Below are 20917 nucleotides of genomic sequence, written 5' to 3'. Positions count from 1 at the left end.
TGAAGTATTACCTGAAGAAGAATTCAGCTGAGGTCTGTCTGCCTATTCTGGTAGATACAAAAGATTCTATGACAATTTTGAACTGCAGATTTTTTGCAGTCTTTTGGGACAACATTGTTTCTGCAGTAAACACCACAGAAAACAGGTTTGCAAATGGTTTTCTTGTGGAAGAAAGCCTTTTGCAAATTGCCCACTAAATTGATCCTGGTGGAAACAGTGACTGCATTTCAAAAGTAATTCATTCCTGTGCAAGAACTCAGTGTGACACAATAAAGCACAAAACAAACTGGTTTGTTTTCTGGTCTTCTGTAGTAGCTGCATTAAGCCTGGAACCAGAGGCTAAGATCAGCTGCAATTCAATAACATCTTCCTGTGGTCAGCTATCCCGTGTATGTATACATAGATATGGGGCATTTTTATCATAATAAGAGCTACGGTGCAACTCAAAGAATAAAAAAAATATTCAAACAAGTGATTTGTATATAAATTCTAAGAAAATGTTTAATTAATTGTCACATGCAGAGATAATTTTCTCCATTATCAAGAGATTCTGGCTTGGTTGAAAGTATATTCTGCTTCCAAATTTTCCCATGGTAAACATTTATGGTTGTAAGTTGGGCACCTCTGCAGAGAAATGACCATCAGAAAATGATCACAAGAGATATCTTTTTCAGTAAAGTAATTCAGTTAAAGATATTCAAACCTGTTTTCAGCTCTAGAGCTGGGGAAACAGATCAGTTCCTGTCAACATGAATTAAAACCAAATTGCCCACCTATGAAAAAATGGATGAGGACACTTTCCAGCAATTCTCAGCAGAAATCTGGATTAATAAGTTCCTCTGTTACAACATATTGAACCTTACTTTATTGAAAAAAATCATCTTGTTTTGTCCAAAATTGCAAATATAAGGAACTTGCTGCATTGTTTGGCCCATAAATGTTTTGAAATATTGACCCAGATAGATGTGTGTCAGTCACAGTTCTATAATTATATTTTATTAATTGTATCAAGCTTGGTGCTTAAATGCTTCACCTGAATCAGTTAGATAGGGAATGATTGTTATAGTTTTGACCATTTACTTAATTCCACTTCTTGGACTTTGAGGACGTTAGTTAGTGGGATTGTCTTGGGGAGGTGAGGGGACAAGTTGCCAACAGCTGTAGCTGAAAGCAGCCTTGCTTCCTCCCTTTGCAACTGATTGAATGGCTATGAAATGATAAATGCTTTGAGTTAATTGCCAACCTGTATTATAATTTACTTAAATTTACTATCAGTACAAACTTAGTATGTTGCTGAGTATCTGTGCAAGTAATCAGAAAAAAGACTGAAAAATTAAAAGACACCAAATTTAGTGACAGTCTCATTAAATGTACACAAAGCAAAAATTTCACACTCATACCCATGTTTATATATTTAATGAAAACTTGCATAGTACAATAGTGATAAATGCATATACACCAAGTCCATTTATATGTAGATTTGATCAAAGCAATTTCTTTGTGTAAGCAAATTTCCAGCTTGACTTTGATTTAGCCATTACTGGTACAGTACAAAGTATCTCCATATATGTGCAAGTATCATGTTAAGCAGCATTTGTGGTCCTTGCATCTACAGGATACTGTCATGCTTGCATAGTTGTAAAGCTGTGTCTTAATGATCATGCTAACAGAACTGGGAATCTTGTATTATATTTATATTGCTCTAATGGTTTTCAGTAGTAGGTTTTAATACTGAGCAGAACTGCATGCTTATCAGCTTTTAGCTTGGTTCAATCTTTGCAAGAAATGGTGCATTGCACTTCTTAGCAAAGATGAACTAATTTCACAAAAACTGAAGTCTAGCGTACCTGTTGGAACTATCCATCTTGATTAAAGCTGCACTGTCACAATTTCATTTTCCATCTCGAAGAACTTCACTGTAAATAAATCAGGTTTGAAATAAAAATTGGAAATGCCTTCAAAAATGTTCCCAGAGGAAATCAAACATGGCAAGTGTACAATAAATGCACTCACAAAGAGATCTGCTCTTCACTTCCAATTCATATCAGTAAACCAGAGATCAGTTATGAGAGCGAAGGTGAGCCAGATATTCAGATCACACACTTACCAACCTCAATACCCACTGGAAAGAATTAAGCATTTTCAATTCCATTTCAAATACAATTTACAGTAATTTTATCTTTCAATTACACGGCAGTGCAGCTTTAAGAATGATTTTTTTTGCAGTCTAAAATAATAAAAATAAATGGTACATAAGCTACTTGTTCAATGGCATCTGATTCACTGATAAGCTCAAAATATCTGAATTAATAAAAATATATACACAATACAAAACCGATGTAATTTATATTTACAAAAGCAAAGTACCATGGATGCTGGAAACCGAAATAAAACAGAAACTGCTGGAAATACTCAGTTGATCAGGTGGCACCTGTGCAAAGTAAAACAATTAACTTTTCAGCCAAACAATCATTCATCAGTTGATTGAAACTGATGCGAGATCTTTGATCCGAAACATTAAATTTGTTCCTCTCTCCTAAGATGGTGCCTGACCTGCTGAGTATTTCCAATAGTTTCTGTCTTTATATAATATTAATTTTATTTATCAGCTTTCAAAACCTGATGCTTCCTCCTTGCGATGTAAAATAAGCACAACCTTCCAAAGATGTGACCTCTGAGGTTGTATGTACATTGACACTAAAAACTCTCAAAATGTACATCAACAGCATTGGACAACTATATGATACACTTGCTGAATGAAAGTGCAAAAATAAAATATTTGTCTGCTTGTTCCAGCTGCCCAATTCTTTGTAGATTTAAAAAAGCAAGCTGTGATCCATTAAAGCTAATAATTTTCTTCACGTAACTGAGAATTAAAACATCTTTTTGTTACAGTTCTTTTTAATTAGTCTTAACAAAGACCATTCCCCAAAAAATAGATTTCGAAAGAGTCTTTCCCACTTTGTTACATAGCAACAGATTCACACATTACTCATGAACTTTTTAAACTCTTCAACCCAGCAAGGATTTTTTAATATATATAAGTTATCGAGACAACATTCTCAACAATGCGCAAATACTCAAAAACAAAGAATGATGGAACATCAGTCTGTACCTGAGAGCTTGAAATCAATTGCATTTTCTGAGCAGTCACTTAATAAAGGCCAGGCACATCCCACAAAAATACAGTGAGTGAGTGAGTGAGAGAAAATAAACAAGGATCAACAACTAAAACCATAGCTTTCTTAGAATACCAAGGCAGATGTACCTCCTAATGGCATCTTCCTACTATCTCTCACTGGAGACCACCAGGAGAAGGACCATCTTGAATTCTGACTCAGTCTTGAGGAGGGAGCAGAAGTAGAGTGCATCAATGTTTAAAGTATGAAATGGTCAGGCTGAAAGGGCAGAGTGGCCTTGGACCACGCTCTGAATAACACAGTCATGGAGACTCTTTCATTAATAATGCTCAGTCTTGAGACAAATTCCTAAACACAGAAATATTCATCAAAGATGTCAACGCTGCAGTTAAGTAGATGAAATGACCAAATTGACACAAAGAGCGCTTAGAATAATATATATGGTTCCAGTCACTGAACCTGAGAATGTTATTCCAAAATACCCTTAATGAGTTGAAGAGTCGAAAAGGATTTATCCGGACAGGGCAAACACAAACATTTACGTTCAAGTAGTTACTATTAAATACTATTAATAGTGGGTCTTTTTGTGACAAGATTTCACCTAGGAGGGCCCATCTTACAGGATACAATATTTCAATAATTGCAAAAGATCTAAATTATCTGAATGATGGGACAAGAAAGTAGAGGAACACTGAAGGCAACAGGACAGAAAGCCACAGAAAGACCCACTATCCTTCCTATGAACCATCTTGTGAATAACAAATTAATAGGGCTTTCTCATTCAGGGGGAGGGAGATAACCTCTGGGAATTTAGAAAGGTAACTTTATTTTTAAAGTCGTTACAAGTAAATGTGATCAGGAGCAACAAATGTTAAGATCAAAACAGTGTTTTCCACCTTTCCACAGCTGTGCAGAAGATGAATAAATCACAAGGCCTCAAAGCTGCTGATCCTGATTACAAATGCACATGGAGATTGTAGTAGCATGGAAAGGCCACTGTTTACCGAATAGTTAATGAGTTAAAACCATGGGAGATTATCTAGTTAACCGAATAATTGAAAGCCCTATAAGCTAAATGAGATAGATACTCTGTTTTCATCAATATTTAATAATAAATAGGATTAATCATGCGGCATTCATTTGATCAAGGCTGTACGTGTATGCCCAACGTCCACCCTGCAGGGAAACTGGGGATAGTGGGTCTCTTTGAGGGCTTTCATACTCTGACTTTGAGAAGAAGGCAACATTACGGTCCTAAAAAAAATGAGGAAACAAAAATAAGAAAACAGAACACATTTACAGATGAAAAGGTAAAGATACAGAATGAAAGACATAGTAACTATGAACAATAAATGAAATTTTAAGGATGTGTATAGTTTTGTGTCAGAAAGCAGAAGATCTAAGAGCAAAAATTTAATAATTAAGGAATGATGATCATGTCAAAATCTTAGAATGTTCTATATTCAGATGACCAAGTTGCAAAAGAAATCTTCTAAGGAAGACAAGTGTAATGGGATATAATTCAGTTATAAAATGATTTAACTTCTAGTGTTCCAAGCTAATTTTACTGGTAATGTCCAATGCTGAAACAAGGAATGATGCAGTGGAACTCAAGACCAAACAAGTTTTATTTTCTATCTTATCTTGTTCTTATTAGCACAGCAAGATACTGCATCAATCAGATGTACAATGCTTTTGCCAAAGCAACAGTATTTTAAGGAAAGCTTTTATCCACCGCATGGTTTGAATTAAGTCATTAAATTATTTTCTTCTGTTCTGAAGGCCATGATTTGTGTTTAGAATATTGTTTCTGAGTGTGATATGGCAGATGATTCTTCACCCAATGATCCAGACTTCAAGGATGGGGACTGACAGTGAAGATTAAATGGCTACTCAAAAGTTGCAAGGAGGACAGAACACAAACAAGTTCAATTCTGTCCTCAGTCAAACTCCATACACTTGCACTCTCCAGGAGGAGCCACTTGACACAGAGCTGAAGCAGCAGCTCTGAATTTGCTTTTCCCTTCCTCAGCTCAGGAACATTTTGACCAGCTATGGTACCCCTACTGTCATCCCAAAGGACATCACATATCTCAACATACACCAGAAATTATATTTGGGAGTCTCCTGGTCTGTGTGCCAACGTCCTGCAACAGATGGTGTATCACCCAACCAAGCCACTGGAGGAGAACCACAAATTAATTGCATTGTTTTTTTTGAAATGGATGATGGCTCTTGTGTCTGGTAGGAAATGAACTTAAGCATTTCATTTATCCTTTCTAAGTGCTGCAGATAAATTAGCTGCAGAGCAGAGAGTCAGAAAACAATTCTGGGGGAGTGGAAAACTCCCTCATAAACCTGTTGAGACCAGGTTAATTGAAAGTATGAAAATGAAGGCGGATACATTTTAACTTGGCATAAGCATTAAGGGTTTCAGATTTAAGGCAGATAAATACAATTAAGGTACATTTCAGCCATCATCTAATTTAATACTGTTCAGCCTCGAGGAACTGAATAGCCTTCATGTTTCAATTCAAGTTATTAGTCATTTTGGTAAAAGTGGTTATTATTACATAAAATCTACTGTTTTAATTTGTGAAACTTCTGTTTTTATAAGTTATCCATTTTCTATTTTTTAAAGTACTTAAAAACTCAAATGATAGTGATGGTGAATAGAATTTTATCAACAGCCTAGTAGTTTGCCTTCTTATACACAGGAATAAGATGCAAAGACAAGATTAAAAAACTTGTGGGGCAAAATTAAATGCTAACCATTCTTCAGCAGGAATGCAGTGACAAAAGGTAGCAATGACTGGAATTCAGGCCTATTCATGAAATGCATTTGATTCAGTTTCACAATTAAATAGCCTTCAATTGAATGAGACATGCTCCTTTGTGTGGAGGACTTTGGAGGGGTTGTGAACTGGAGGACATGCATAAGCAAACATTCACCATCTTAAAGACTAACTTTTAAATCCTTCCTTTCTGAAGAACAGTTTAGTAGAGCTTTACTTCCTCCCAAGTTTTCTTCTGAAGACACTGAGTCTTGGTGTGGCATGGCTTCTTGGGAACTAAATGGAACAGCAAGGCCATTATGGTAATTTAGAGTTGAGTCGGATCCCATTCTCACACAATATCCAATTGTAGAAGTATATGGATAGCAATCAGGAACAGGAATTCCTGCTGAATTTTCCTTTCACAGCTCAAAGTGCTGAGGTTGATGATGATACCTCAATTGTTACCCAGTTAAGTTGCCTCAATATATGCTAAGGATTCAAAGCAAGGATTCCTAGTTAATTTGTTAGAAATTACCACATGATGGTACGAGGTTGACAGAGGGGTTTAAAATGACTGAGTTTCAAGCAGATCTCCCACAAATTTAAACTTATTTAACTAATATAATTACAAAGATCTTTTTATTGACTGCGTGTTGAATACAAAATTACAGATCAACATTTTTCACTATTTTGTAATGAACTGAGTTAGAATGATTCCATCTGCTGATGTCAGTCTACAATCAGGTCTAATGTATTTGCCTCGTATAACTTGCTTTACCCTTTCTTTAATGCACTTTCTATTTTGTAATAGATCAGCATTTTTGTCTTACGACGACACTTCCTTTACTATCTGATTACCATTAACTGATCATTGTAGATTTTGTTGAATGTCAGTACAAATGTTTAACATTTCAGCAGTAAAAAGACCAACTATTGCTGACCAAGAGATCTGTCCAATGACTATAAATGATTAGCACTCATCATATCTTACATTCATTTGTATCAGGGGTCAATGATGGAACTTTGTGCTTTGAGTTTATAATTGTTGACGGGTCTGCTAAGTACTTTCAATATTGTTGCTTTTTTAAAATTTTGTTCATATCCATATGTGTTTATTGCGAAGACAGGTTGGCCACAGAATAACAGAATGAAAATTGAATCTGAGTATGGTAAACTCATGGCTGCTAGCTTCACCATCTTACAACACCAAATACTAACTTTTTTTTGTTAAAAAGCCAACACTTGTTTCAAAGGTTAAATTTGCGATGGCTGAATGGACTATGTTTCATTTTACATTGCTACAGTGGCCTTTTACTCTTTATCTAACTGTCATGAAGTATTCACAATTGATTACCAAAATGCTCTCAGCGTTTGTTTCTACTTTAAAATAGTATTTGAATAATATTTTCCCCCATTACTTACACTGCTGACTTGGATCGGAGTCTACAGTTGTCTTGACGTAATTGGAAGGAAATAAGCCATTCATTCCATTCAACTCTCCCTGCCACCAATCTGGATCATCCTTATTAATCACATTGATAAGCTGACCTTTGGAAAAACTGAGTTCATCTTCATTCACGGCAGTATAGTCATAGATTGCTATGACCTGACAGACTACAAGAAAGAAGAGAACATTTTGAGTTCAAGTCAGAGTGTTGCAGAGAATGAGAGTCCATGTCAATTCAAGTATGTATAACTATTCCAATGGAAGGAGAAATCAAATGTGACAGAAGTTTGAAACAAAAAATTGCAAAGGACAAATCTGAGCCTAAAGTAGGATTTACAGGTTTACAGGATAATCATTTACATTGAATATGATCTGAAAGTTACACTGTAAAAATTGCAGTTAGATTTATACATTTTAACAATTATTCATTCAACATCTTTTGCAATCTTCATCCATAATCTGAACACAAAGTTGAAATGTCAACCCTACAGTATTGCAATTCCAGGTAATAGTCTGGAATTTCCTCCCTCATACAATCACAAGGAACACTGCATCCATAGAGTTGGCCCAAAAATACATGCCTTCTCAAGGCAAGTAAGGATGGATAGTGCAGAGACTGTATTACTGGGAAACGTGGATTCAAATCACTTTGGTGATTTAAAAAAAGAGGCACATAGGGAAACAAAAACATTGGGAGTCTTTGTGGTTTGGATCGTGCATAAGAGTGCTGGATGCAGATTCCAAAACTTTTAAAAGGGAATTGGATAAATACATTAGAGAAAAATCTGCAGGGCTATGGGAAAGATAGGATGTAGGACAACCAGACTGCACTTTCAACGAGCCAACATTGGAACGTCCTCCTGTCCTGGACCAATTTGTGATTCTATTGATTGCACCTCGAAGTCCCTCAGTGGAGTAAAGCACAATGGACATCTGGAGGCCCATCAAAATGCAAATATGCAAGTATTTTCTCTTGGTAATAGAAATAGTAGATCTGTGAATATTCTCAATGCTTTTAGAAGATCTCATGCTGATGGATATCCTTTCTGAAACTGCTTTTCAAATTATTTGTTTTCTTATCAATCTGAGAAAAATGAAGTCACAAACAATGCTAGTAGAAAATTGATTCTGCTTACCTGAAGCTGGAGCCGGTGTGGATTTTCCACTACTTTGCCCGAGCAGTTTAACATGACTTGCAGGAAACCATCCCTTTTGACGTTTTTTACCTCTAGCCTGTAAGGGAAACAGAATTTTCAAAATATAAAAACAAGTCATAAAATTTACTGGTATCTATATCATCCTCAGCAATGAGATAGCCTCGAATTATTATTTTTTTGACTGGACCGAAGTTAACATCGACAGGCACAAGGTATACAGACCTTATCCATCCTACAACCCATTCAGTACTAACACAATTTTGTGCCAAGCAATTGTGAACAATTCCAATACAGTACTACTAAACCATGTAATTTTGACTAAAGATTACTTGAGGGACCTGTGGCATTTCTAACTTACAATGCTGAAACATATAAATATTAAAAAAAGTTGTTAAACATTACGCAAGGCACAATTACTGAACAGGCAGATAGACAAAGGTATTCTATACTAAAAACAGAAAATACTGGAAACACTCAGCGGGTCAGACAGCATCATGGAAGAGAAACTGAGTTAATGTTTCAGGTTTCGAAGGTCCTTTATCTGAACTGCAACTTAAAACATGCTTTCTCTTTTGATCAATAATGAAGACTTTAAAAAAAAATGTTACATTTGAATTGGAGTGCCTTAAAATCCATACTATGTACTCTTCCAAGCAGGTAAATTAACAATCGTGGGATCATAAGCAACAGTAAAATTCAATCTGTCACCAGATCAGGTCACCTTATAGCATATTATCAAAATCCTGTCCATTCATCCAACCTTGGCAATGCCAACTCTAGGTTACATATTTTTTTTAACAAATAATGCACCTTTATACATGGCTAAAAACCACAGAGAAAGCAATGCTAAAATCAGGAGTGACTCGATCCTCTGAGCTTGCTACACATTAACGTTCCGAGAAAAATACTCAGTATTTCTGTCAATAAATTACTACTTAACACTTCACGATATCTTGCCATTCTTGTTCACAAACCCACCCCATCTCATCAAGATATTTTTTCATTCTTCTCTCTCCCTTTCTCCACAGCTCCTGGCTTTGGTTATTTTAAGACCCACACCTATCTGCCCCTTCAGATGCCACTGTTAACTCAGTTAATTTTTATAGGCCTATTACCATACATGGCACTTCGGAGAAAGGGAAAGCAAGTGTCAGTGCTACTGTCCCAAGCTTCTCAATTACCCCCCACAACCTGTATGCAAGATAGAGTGCGCAGAAGGAAAAATACAAACACACATTTGAAGAATTCGGTTACTTTACAGCCCTTGTTCCCAATATCTGCTCAAGTTGGGGGTGATAAACTGAGTGGGCCTGATAGAGTGAGTTCCAAAGAGATGGACCAAGCAATTTGCTGCAATTTCATTTCAACTATATCTTGCTGAAGTTCCTTTCTATTCTGCTGAGCTTGCTGCACATTATTGTTCACAGAAAAGTAACAGTAGCTCTATGAATATATGATTAGTACCTAAACACTTCATGATATCTTGTCGGTGCTCTACTAAGGAAGTATCAGTGTTATGCATTCTTAAAGATGAATCTTACAATTTTTCCATCAAAAACCAAGACCAAAAATCACTTTAATTAGAAACTCATTTAATGCAGATTTCTTTTCTATTTTTACTCTGCAAGATACATCCTTGCCCCTGATTATGACAACACTGCTTGCTGATCTGAATTATGTCTGTGTTGACTATGGCTGAAGCTCCCATTATAATAGACTAGAATGGTCAAAGATAAATTAAATACCACATACACAATAGAAATATCACTATGTTTACAAACTTGGACTCTTCGCCCAGAGGTAAATTGTTGACTGATACTGACAAGATGGTTAAGTGATGAGAAGAGGGGAAAAAAAATAAAAAAAAAATTACTTATTCTGTAAATGTATCCTGAAGATACATTGTCAAAAATTTCACATCACATTCTAAATGCAATTTTATGAATGAGAGTAAATAATTACTCTTCAATTATCACTCACTTAATAGTCACGTTTGTATTCCCTTGTGATATCCATTTATTATTCACGAAACTCAGTTTTATTTGTTGAAGTCCCCATAAATATTATTTCATTTATGCCAGTTCTCACAGCTGAGGGACTAAGTTCCCTTCCTCTCTTTTAAAAAAAATGCCAGAGAGGGGAAGTATGGAAGTGTTAGGGATGCACACTATATTCAGTTACCACAGAGCTCTTATTCACAAAAGCCATTTTAAGTCAGGTATTAAAATTGTATATGGTCAGAATTTTTAAAAAAAGTCCCCTATCTTAAAATAAAGCAACCTCACAAGAGAGTAGAGAAAAAAAACAATTCAACATTAAAACATCCAAGATCAATGCAAGGATAGAGACAGTGAGATGGGAATATACTCTTCTGGATTCAAATGAAAAAACAAATGTCTCTAAAAAGGAAACACAAGAGATTCTGCAGATGCTGGAATCTGGAGCAAAACACACAAAATCCTGGAAAAACTCAACAGATCAGGCAGCATCTATGCAAAGAAATAAACAGTCAATGCTTCCGGTTGAGACCCTTCATCAGGACTGGAAAGGAAGAGGGCAGAAGCCAGAATAAGGTCGGGGGAGGAGTACATGCAGGCAGGTGATAAGTGAGTTCAAGTGAGAGGGGGAAGGTAGGAGGGAAAAAGGAGTTTCCCTTATTTGATTCTGTTCCCCTGGAAGCAATTCCACTAGATGCCCTTCAAATATTTGTTAAGAAAGAAGAATAGTTTATTAATTGTTAATAAGACAGGTTCAATAAGAAAACTAGCATCTTCGCTTTCCACTGTGATTTGATGGCACTTAACATTAGTTTATGTGCTTATAAATCCTTATTATTATAGACATAACCACAGTATTAAGCTGCTTACCTGCAATTCACCCTGCCACCATCCAGAGGCATTTTTCTTCAAAATAAGTATCAACTGGCCAGGAACAAGACTTAGCTGCTCAGTACCTGTTGCAGTGTATGCTGAGGTTACTTGAGCAATCTCTGTAAGAAAAATTTAAAGCAGTTACAATGCAACTGTCCAATTAAATGTTTTAATCAATTTGCCCAAACTAAAACTCTTAAAAACATCTCAAAATATGTTTTATGACAGGGGTTTTGACATTGCATGCGGCACTTGATCATGGTGGTAAATATTTCTAACTGCGTAGGAGTACACAAATCAATTGTACAATTGCAGCCATCAATAAGATCAAGATTCAGACAGCTAATATCTTCTCACATAAGAACTTCAATAACGAGAATATTAATACTGTTTAACAACATTCTTTACACTTGTAAACATCAGGAAAATTTTGCGGAATGAATGCAGAAGAGACGCACCTGGTTTCTTGTTTAATGTTCCCGATTTTCCTGAACTACTTGACCCCTGAGCAAAGAAAAAGCAAATAGGATTAAACTGAATTTTCTTTCCACAACAACATTTTTGTCTTTCCTTTTTCTCCAATATTATCCTCCCCCCTTCAGTTGGAGAAAGTGAGCACATTTGTCTATACCATGGCTTTTGGCAGGCAGAAGGACTGATTTCCCCCATTATCCTTGAACTCCATCTTTAATTTTCAGCAACCTCAGTACTTGGACTTTTTTTTAAGTCGTTTAAACTTTATCCAGTAAATTTTAATGGACCGGCTGTTGTTGGTCAGCCTTTTCCAGTGGAATTCTCATGTTAGTCCTCAAATGGAAGCCTTAATAATATTTGGTAATGATTTTGATTAGTGAGTGCAAAGAATACTACTACTTGTTTAGGACACTGAAGATTGTAGATTGGAATATTCCAGGCACTACCATCTGAATTACAAGTCAACCACTGGAAAGTTAACAAGACTACTATTAGTTATGCAAGAATAGGGCTTGAATTTCTTAAACTTTTGGACATTGAAGTAACTGAATTGAAACAAGATTTATTAGGATATAACCAAATAAAGCAGGTGAAATTCCCTGTTCATCCCTAAGATTTTTCAGTTCTGATGAAAAGTCATTGACCTGAATAAACACTGTTGCTCTAAATGCTACCCGATTAGCTAGGCATTGAACATTGCTGTTCCTGCAATTTAAGGATCTTCCCTTTACATAAACTCAGATGATATACTTTGTTTTCCAACCTAAAGGAAAGATTCTTCCACTAACAGAATGCAGCTAAGTGAAAAATATTGAATAATAAACATTATGAAACACAAGAAAGTGTTAAACTTACATCTGGATCCTTTGGTTTCACATAATTTGAAGGAAAGACGCCTGTTCTATCATCAATAACTCCTGTCCACCATTCTCCATCTTTCTTAGTGACCAGAACCACCTCACCCGCAGTGAAGGTTAAATCTCCAGTTTCAGTACTTTCATATGAATATAGTGCAATATACTCTATCGAAGATAAAGCAAAACTGTTATTACTATGGATAGACATCACACCTCTGAAATTTCTTGGCGTTGAAGCTTGGATCATTTGGGTTCATCAATCATTTAACTTTGCAGTTTGCTGTGGCCCCCAGCCCACAACAATTCGGAGTGAAACAATTAAGGGCAGTATGGTGGCACAGCAATTAGTGCTGCTGACTCACAGCTCCAAGGACCCAAGTTCAATCCTGACCTTGGGTGCTGTCTGTGCAGTAGCACCCGAGGTCCGTGGCTTCAGTAAATTATATCTTAGTGTAGGGGGAATGGAAATAATGGGAATACACTACTGAGAGCTGGCATGGACCTGATGGGCTGAATGATTTCCTTTTGTTTTATAACATGCAAGTTAGTTCATGGCCTCCTCTTTGCACAAGATCAAACTGTTCCCATATTTCCACTTTAATTGCCAGGATATAGAACATAAGAAATAGAATTAGGAATAGGATGATTCAACCCTTCATGCTTGTTCAACCATTCAATAAAATCATGGCTGATCTATTGACCATAGTGTCACTTTCCTGCACTAACTCAATATCCCTAGATTCCCCTAATACCCAAAAACCTATCAATCTTTCTCCAGGAGCCTTCTACAGCCCCCCTCGGATAGAGAATTCTAATGATTTGTTATTTCCTTCAGAAATGCACAAAATTTCACCTCATGGTACTGAGCTACTCTAAACCATTACCACTACTGCAATATACAGTATCACCAATGACTCTACATAGAAAAGAATATAGATATATTTGGGAGGTAATTGAGGGCAAAAATCAGGAAAGGATCTGTTTCATTGGTGGTCAGGCTTGATTAACAATAATGCACAAAACTTACTGCTAATTTAAGCTATGGAGCACATGGAAGAGATATTATTGGAGTTTTACCTTCTCCTGCCTGGGAGACAGGGCTGGAGCTTTTAACCACTGATGCATAAACAGGTCCAGATCTATTGACAAAAAAAGAATTAGAGTTCAGTGATTGAGATCATTTGGAATTAGGCATAAAATTAAACATATTTTAAAAAACTAGCTTTGCCAATTTAAATAAGACTATTCAGAAACAATTATACATTAATTGATTCCCTTTGACATTGCTTTGAGTTCAACGACATTCCGTAAGTCGCTGAGCCGAGGGGCCGGATACACTTTGTATCCCACCCTTCAGCTTCACATCTACACAGTTGGCTTACCCTGCCTTGTGTAAAAAGGCAAGTTCAGCTAAGTTTTTAGTTCATTATTTCTCTGTACTTATATGCATTTTTAATAAGTTAATTGAAAATTCATGTGTCTTTGAATTATACTTAAATAAATTTTTACTTATTTTTAAATTATTTATATTCGACTGCTCTTAAAACATCTGATTATTAGTGACTTTGACCATACAAGCTGCCAAAAGCAATCGGGGTGGTGCTGGGGCGTGGGAATGCCTGAGGATGCATTGTCCCAAGGCCCAATTGTCAACTCCTGGTCCATTCCACTGTGGAGCAGCTGCGGAACTGAGGCAGGTTTAGTCTGGCCATAGGACTCACACATGACCCAAGCTGGATCGATTATAAACCAGCTCATTAAATTTTTGATTGTTTTTATATTATCAAATATATGATTTAACCAGCTTGGCAAAAACAAGATACCAATACAAGGAGAAACTTACTCCACTGATAGCTGTGCTTGCTCACTGATCACCTTGACGTATGACCTGGGAAACCAACCCTTTGCACCACGAACCTCTCCAAACCACCAGTTATCCTGCTGCTCCAGGACATCAATTACATCATCTTTTGAAAAATTCAGATGGTTCTCTTTCTTTGCTGTCCATGAACAGAGTGCCAGGGCTTTAAAAGCTTTTACACTTTCAACCTACAAGAAAAAAAAATGATTTTTTTCTGACAATATTTTTGTAATTGTGTAATTATGAAAAATTATAAGCACAAGAGTAATTTCTTAACTTATTTACAGGGTATGAATATAGGTTAGATCAGCGTTTAGTGCCCATTTCTAATTACCCGTGGATGGATAGGCTTGCAGGCAATCTTAGAGGACAATTAAAAATTCAACCACTTAGCTGTGGATCTGGATTCATACATAGCCCAGGTGGGTTGGCATAGTCCCTTCTCTGGAGACCCCTTAATGACTAATTCTTTTTATTCCAAAATGTTTAATTATTTTAATTTTAATTCCCCAGCTGCTGTAGTAGAATTCAACCTTGTGTTTCTGGATCAATATTTCAGGGCTCAGGATACCGGTCTAATAACTTATCTCACTATGCTATTGTGTCCATGATTGAATAATGTAAAAAAAAATTAAAAATGCACCTTTAAGAAGCTAATGTAGTGCGAGGACTTGTACATATTGTTGATCGACAGGCCCAGAGAGCAGCTGCAAATGCATCCAGGAGCAGAATAGGAAGTATGTGAATGTGGTTACTCCTAAATAGACACACCAAGGCGGACACACCTTGGAAACATGTTCATAAATTCCTTTTGATGAGCAAGGAGAATGGAATAACTGGAAAAATACCACCCATACACATCAGATACTGGTGCCTCAACAGGCTCAATGGAAAGGGGATGCAGTTGTACTGACATTCATCCCTAGGACAGTAATAGAGCAGAGAGGAAGGTTGACATTTTGGGATAAGGATCAGAAGGAGAACAAGATACAAAATTCTGTCACCCCTTCCTACTTCTGTAATCTCCTCCGGCCTTTTTCCTACTAAAACTCTATTCTCCTTCAACTCAGTGCTCGTGTATCACCCAATCCTTTCAACTTACTTTTGGCAGCAATATCTTTACTACAGAAACCTTAGACCAAGTTTTCAGGAACACATTTTAATACATCTCTTCTTTGGCTCTATGTCAATTTTTGTTCGATTATGTTCACATTAAGCATCCTGGAAGATAGACTTACACTAAGGACCCTATGCAAAGTCTGTAAAGGACTCACTAATGTCTGTACTGCAGAGTGGAGTGCACCATTTTGTTGCAGCTAGAATGTGTTGGTATGAGTAATGTTAGATCCAATTTCACTGCATTTGCAGATACACATTAATAGGAATTATAGGAATTGATGACAAAGGACGCCATTCATCCCCATTACCAGATACTCCCTGCCAAATAGAAAGGAAGCTTCTTAGACTATTCCTAGTTTCAGCTCTTGAGTTTTAGCACTGTAGGGTACAAAACATCCAGGTACTTGACAAATGAAGGTTCTGTCTCCACCACACTCTTAGGCAGCGAGTTCCAAATCACAGTAGTCTCTGTATATAAAAAAGTTACTTTACAGATCCTATTACTTATATCAATTTGTACAAATCTATGTCCCAGTTAATGACGTCTCTGCTAAAGAAAAAAGGTACTTTCGAGGCACTGTCTCTAGGTCTCTCAATTTTATAAATCTTGATTAAATCTCCTTTGTTCAAAACCCTAGCAAGTTTAATCTTTTCTCATAACTAAATTGCTCCAGCCCTAGAAATGTGCTCAAAAATCTCTTTTGGAACCTCTTTAGGGCTGCCACATGCTTCTTGTAGCATGGTGACCAGAATTACATGTAGTCCTCTGGGCCATTATGTCATTCTCTCTTGTAGATCTGGGCCACGAAATCTTTTATTCAGACCTTGCATGATCTCCCTGCTCTGGTATGCTATGGCTTACAGAATAAAGGGGAGTATCCCAAAGGCCATCTTAAGATGCTATTAATCTCTTTTCTCATTTCAGAATCTGTGGACATGCATTCCCTCTGCTTTGCTACATTCTTCTGTATTCTACTGTTTATTATGCATTCATTTGCCTTACTTGCCTTGCCCAAATGCAGTCTCTGGACTGAATTCTACTTGACACTCTTCTGCCCACCTGACAGTCCAACATTATCTTACTGCAGCTTAAACCTTTTTCCCTTACCTGTCATATGGCCAATTTATGTATTATCTACAAAATCATGGCTCCTAATTTTGTTTAATTCACAGACGTATGGAGATTTTTAAGTGCAAGTGAACAGAGTAAATAGAGTCTTTCTAATGGATGGGCCAAACCACAGACATACCTGATCATAAATAGGTGACCCAGAACCAGGAGGAAGAGTTGGTGTAAAAGCAGATTTTTGCCACATGGGACTGCCACTTATCCCCGAAAAGGTTCGACTTGATTGAATATTCCCTTCTTCACCTAATTTACTTTGAGCCTGAGGTCTATTGGAATGAATTGGCAAATTATGCATTACTTTAGATCAACATTTTTTGAAAAGTAGAGTCTTTAACAATCACTGTAATGCCATTTGAAATATTCCTAGGAATCATTACTAGTCCAGTTCAGGTATCCACAATGAACTTTCAACTTTCCTTCATCCACTCTGTGCCACTTCAGTATTTCATTCAACATTTCTGTATCAGATCAAAATTATGAACACTTATTTCACTGGTGAAATAGTAAACAGAGATTTGTAGGAAGCCAGTAAAATTATCAGTTGGTACATATAACATTTTGAATAGAATGACAAATGAGATACTACTAGACTGAATTTAAGAAGAATCATACTCTCACAGTTAGTTCCATTACTCAGCCATAAATCCATTTATCCTCAAATACATTTGACCAAGAAGATATTTAAGATGGGTCTTTTATTTTCATCAGGTACACTAATAAAATATAAACAACTAATCAAATGAAACCCTCTTCTCTAGTGCTGATTGGATGGTTGTTCCCCAAGGTTGGGCAAAGCAGAGAGACCTAATACAGAGAGAAATGGCACAAGTCCTAGAGAAATACCAGAAGCAGCTACCTGCAGAATTTCTTCAGGATTTCCACTGATCTTCCAGCTAAAATAATAGACTCAGAAACACTCATGGAATTGCTATCCTTTGGAGCTTGACAGCAAGCAAAAGCAACCAAAACAGCTTAATATGAAGGGCTAGAACTTGCTGCCAGCAGCAAGCCATTCATGCCCACTGCTGACAAGCAAACATCAGCTTTCCTTTTGTGGATCTATCAATGTTGACTTGCTCATTGAAGCAGCCTCAACCATAAATGGATTCCTCTAGGCATAAATACTGTACCATCACTCTCACCCAGGCACACCACCAGTATTCTGTCCTTCTGAGCAACATTGATTTTATTCAGTCCTAAGCTCTGGCATTTGCTCTATCTCCCTTTCTTCTAAGATGTCCTTAAAACCTACTTCTATTGCCAAGACATTGGTCATCTGCTCCAATGTCTCCTCATGAAGCTTGGTGTGAAATTTTGTTTGATAACCATCCTACAAAATTTTGTAGAAAGTTGAAATACTGTAAAGATGCCACATAAATACAAGCTCTTGTTGCTTAAAGTTACAATCATTTTATTATCATATTTCTTCAAGAAATCAAGGAGATTGCAAATTGCAATTTATATTATGATTAATTATGCTTGTCACCTTTTGTAAACTAAACATCAATCTTCAAACAGGTTCTGATGTTATTTTCCATCAATTTCTCAAATAAAGGAAAGATCTTATGAAGTATATTATAACTTCAGTAGTTACAAAAATTGAGAACTGGCAGTTTCTTTTCCATGGGGTATATTACCCAATTTATTTTGTCTCAAGGCAAGAGCAGGGAATGAGGTCACAACCATCAGATTAATAATCTAAGACAGAACATCTAAAAAGGAACATGAAACTAAAAACTAATTAATTAATGTAGCATTGATATTTAGAGTAAACTGGTGCAAACTTCAATTAGAATCCTTTTGAAAATGTTTCAAATCATGAAGGTAGCACCCCAAGACTATAAATTAAATAAAATGATGCTGCTACAGTCTTATTATGGAATTTGAATATCAAGTCAAGTGACTTAAGACCTTAATATAATGAAAAACAGACACGAACCCCGGAGAAATTGAGGTAGTTGAAACAGGTTTTGAGGGTGGCAATAAAGCCCTTTTGGGGGATAAAGAAGCTGCATTCTCTGTCACCTTCTCCACGTAGTTTACTGGGAACCAACCAGCTTTTCCTTGCAAAGTCCCATAGAGCCAGCTTGACTCCCCCTCAGCTGTTTCATCAACCTGTGGGTGACAGAATACAATCAGACACAGGAATAAAAGCTAGTAACAAAACTCTCCTCTTGAATTTCAATTTCCTGCACTTATTGCACATTGTACTAGTTGCTGTTCAAATCATCAATACATTGATGATAAAACCACACATTATGTGCTGATGTAGACAGTGAGATTATAATGTAGCATTCACTGTGGCCATTGGATGTGAAATGGACTGAATGCAGTGTTTACGTCTCAACATGGTATCTGTGAAACTATACATGAGCAAAGTCTTCAGTAAAGTAGAGGAAGAACAGTGGGTTCAAGACAGGACTTGGGTGCAGGGATACCAGAGTATACAAAAATCTTATTTCCATTAACACATCACGAAGTGCCTCTCATAACAGGCCAACATGGATTTTCCTGGGTAACAAAAAACAACCATTTAGGTTCTATGTATGAAATACCCGTGTCAGAGACTAATAAGGTTTAGGAATTACCTAATCTACTGTACTTTGAGACACTTATTGTATCTGGATACATATATTTTAAGCATCATTTTCTATCCATCAACTAGGATCAGAAACAAATAAAAATAGAGTAACTCACTTAAAAAAAAACATTCCTACCTCTATTAGATCTCCTGTCTGAAAGCTGAGTTCATCATTATTTCTTGCTTCAAATGGATATAATGCTCGATAATTTGTCAAGACAGCAGACTTTCTATGCATGGAGATTTTACTTTTGTTGATTGGCACTGTAGAAAACATTTAAATAAATTATTTGCTTGCTAATTGCTAGCATTATTTTGTGTTTCAGTACAGACTGAGACAGGGGAAATAAGAATTGTGCAATTCCAAATAGGTCTAGAATCAAGGAGAAATTGAAAGAAATTAATTAATAAAAGTTTTGGATATATTAATGTGACTGATGTATTGAGCATTGGTGCCCTGGGAAAGAGGTGCTGGCTGTCTACTCTATCTAAGAGGGCATGGCTTTAAAGTAATGGGTGGGAAGTTCAAGCGAGATATCAGAGGGAGGTTTTTTTTTACCCAGAGAGTGGTTGGGGCATGGAATGCACTGCCTGGGGTAGTGGTGGAGGCAGGTATGTTGGTCAGCTTCAAGAAATTGTTAGATAAGCATATGGAGGAATTTAAAATAGGGGGATATGTGGGAGGAAGGGGTTAGATAGTCTTAGGCGTGGTTTAAAGGTTGGTACAACATGGTGGGCCGAAGGGCCTGTATTGTGCTGTATTTCCTATGGATTCTATGGACTGAAAGCTGACAAATCTCTATGACCTAATGGTTTTGAAGGAGAGATGGAGATAGTCCATGGACTGGTTCCAATATTATATTGAACTTCAAATAGTTCCACAGATTGGAAGGTTAACAAATGTATCTCCACTATTTAAAGAAGGAGGGAGAGATAAAACAGGGATCTATAAGATCTGTTAGCCTGGCATCAACAGTAGGGAAAACATTGGAATTTATTATCTATGAAGTGGTAACAGGGTACTCAGAAAATAATAATAGAATTGGCCAAAGTCAATATACATTTTTGTAAGAGAAACCAAGCTTGACAAATCTGTTAAGGTTTTTTTTGAGAGTCTGGCAGGCTAGATGGGGGGGGGGGCGCGCAGAAACTCGTGGATTTGATGAATTTAGATTGTCAGCAGATGTTCAACTAGGTGCTACATGAGAGGATATTAAACAAAATCAGATCACACAGGATTGAGGGTAATATTCTGTGACAGAATAAGAATTGGTTAATGGACAACAAACAGAGCAGGAAAATATAGGTCATTTTGGGATTTGGAAGCTGTGACTACTAGGGTACTTCAAGGATTGGTACTGTGGCTCCAGCTACTCACAATCCATGTCATTGATAGGGGACCAGGAGTAATAGCTTCTGATGTTAGTTAGCTGGGCAGTGAGGGAATGCAGAGGCCTCATGGGATACAGACAAGATCAAAGGGTTGCCAAAGATATGACAGATGG

At 36.7% G+C, this 20917-nt stretch overlaps 1 protein-coding gene across 6 annotated transcripts in view; it reads right to left on the bottom strand.

The window, feature by feature from the left end:
- itsn2b (intersectin 2b) overlaps positions 1 to 20917 on the bottom strand; it is a 158124-nt gene that overhangs the window by 37880 nt on the left and 99327 nt on the right. For all 6 annotated transcript variants that reach the window (XM_052024030.1, XM_052024034.1, XM_052024032.1 and 3 more), the window contains 10 exons: positions 19549 to 19676; positions 18771 to 18946; positions 16953 to 17097; positions 14566 to 14771; positions 13800 to 13861; positions 12721 to 12887; positions 11850 to 11895; positions 11389 to 11510; positions 8501 to 8597; positions 7340 to 7531 (listed from right to left, as the gene is read on the bottom strand). In XM_052024030.1, the coding sequence (XP_051879990.1) occupies positions 7340 to 7531; positions 8501 to 8597; positions 11389 to 11510; positions 11850 to 11895; positions 12721 to 12887; positions 13800 to 13861; positions 14566 to 14771; positions 16953 to 17097; positions 18771 to 18946; positions 19549 to 19676 (1341 nt within the window). The remainder of the gene's footprint in view (positions 1 to 7339; positions 7532 to 8500; positions 8598 to 11388; positions 11511 to 11849; positions 11896 to 12720; positions 12888 to 13799; positions 13862 to 14565; positions 14772 to 16952; positions 17098 to 18770; positions 18947 to 19548; positions 19677 to 20917) is intronic.

This window comes from Pristis pectinata, chromosome 10 (genome assembly GCF_009764475.1).
Source record: "Pristis pectinata isolate sPriPec2 chromosome 10, sPriPec2.1.pri, whole genome shotgun sequence".
Classification (NCBI taxonomy): domain Eukaryota; kingdom Metazoa; phylum Chordata; class Chondrichthyes; order Rhinopristiformes; family Pristidae; genus Pristis; species Pristis pectinata.
Note: the sequence above shows the minus strand (reverse complement) of the source record. Positions and strands in the feature narration are given on the sequence as shown.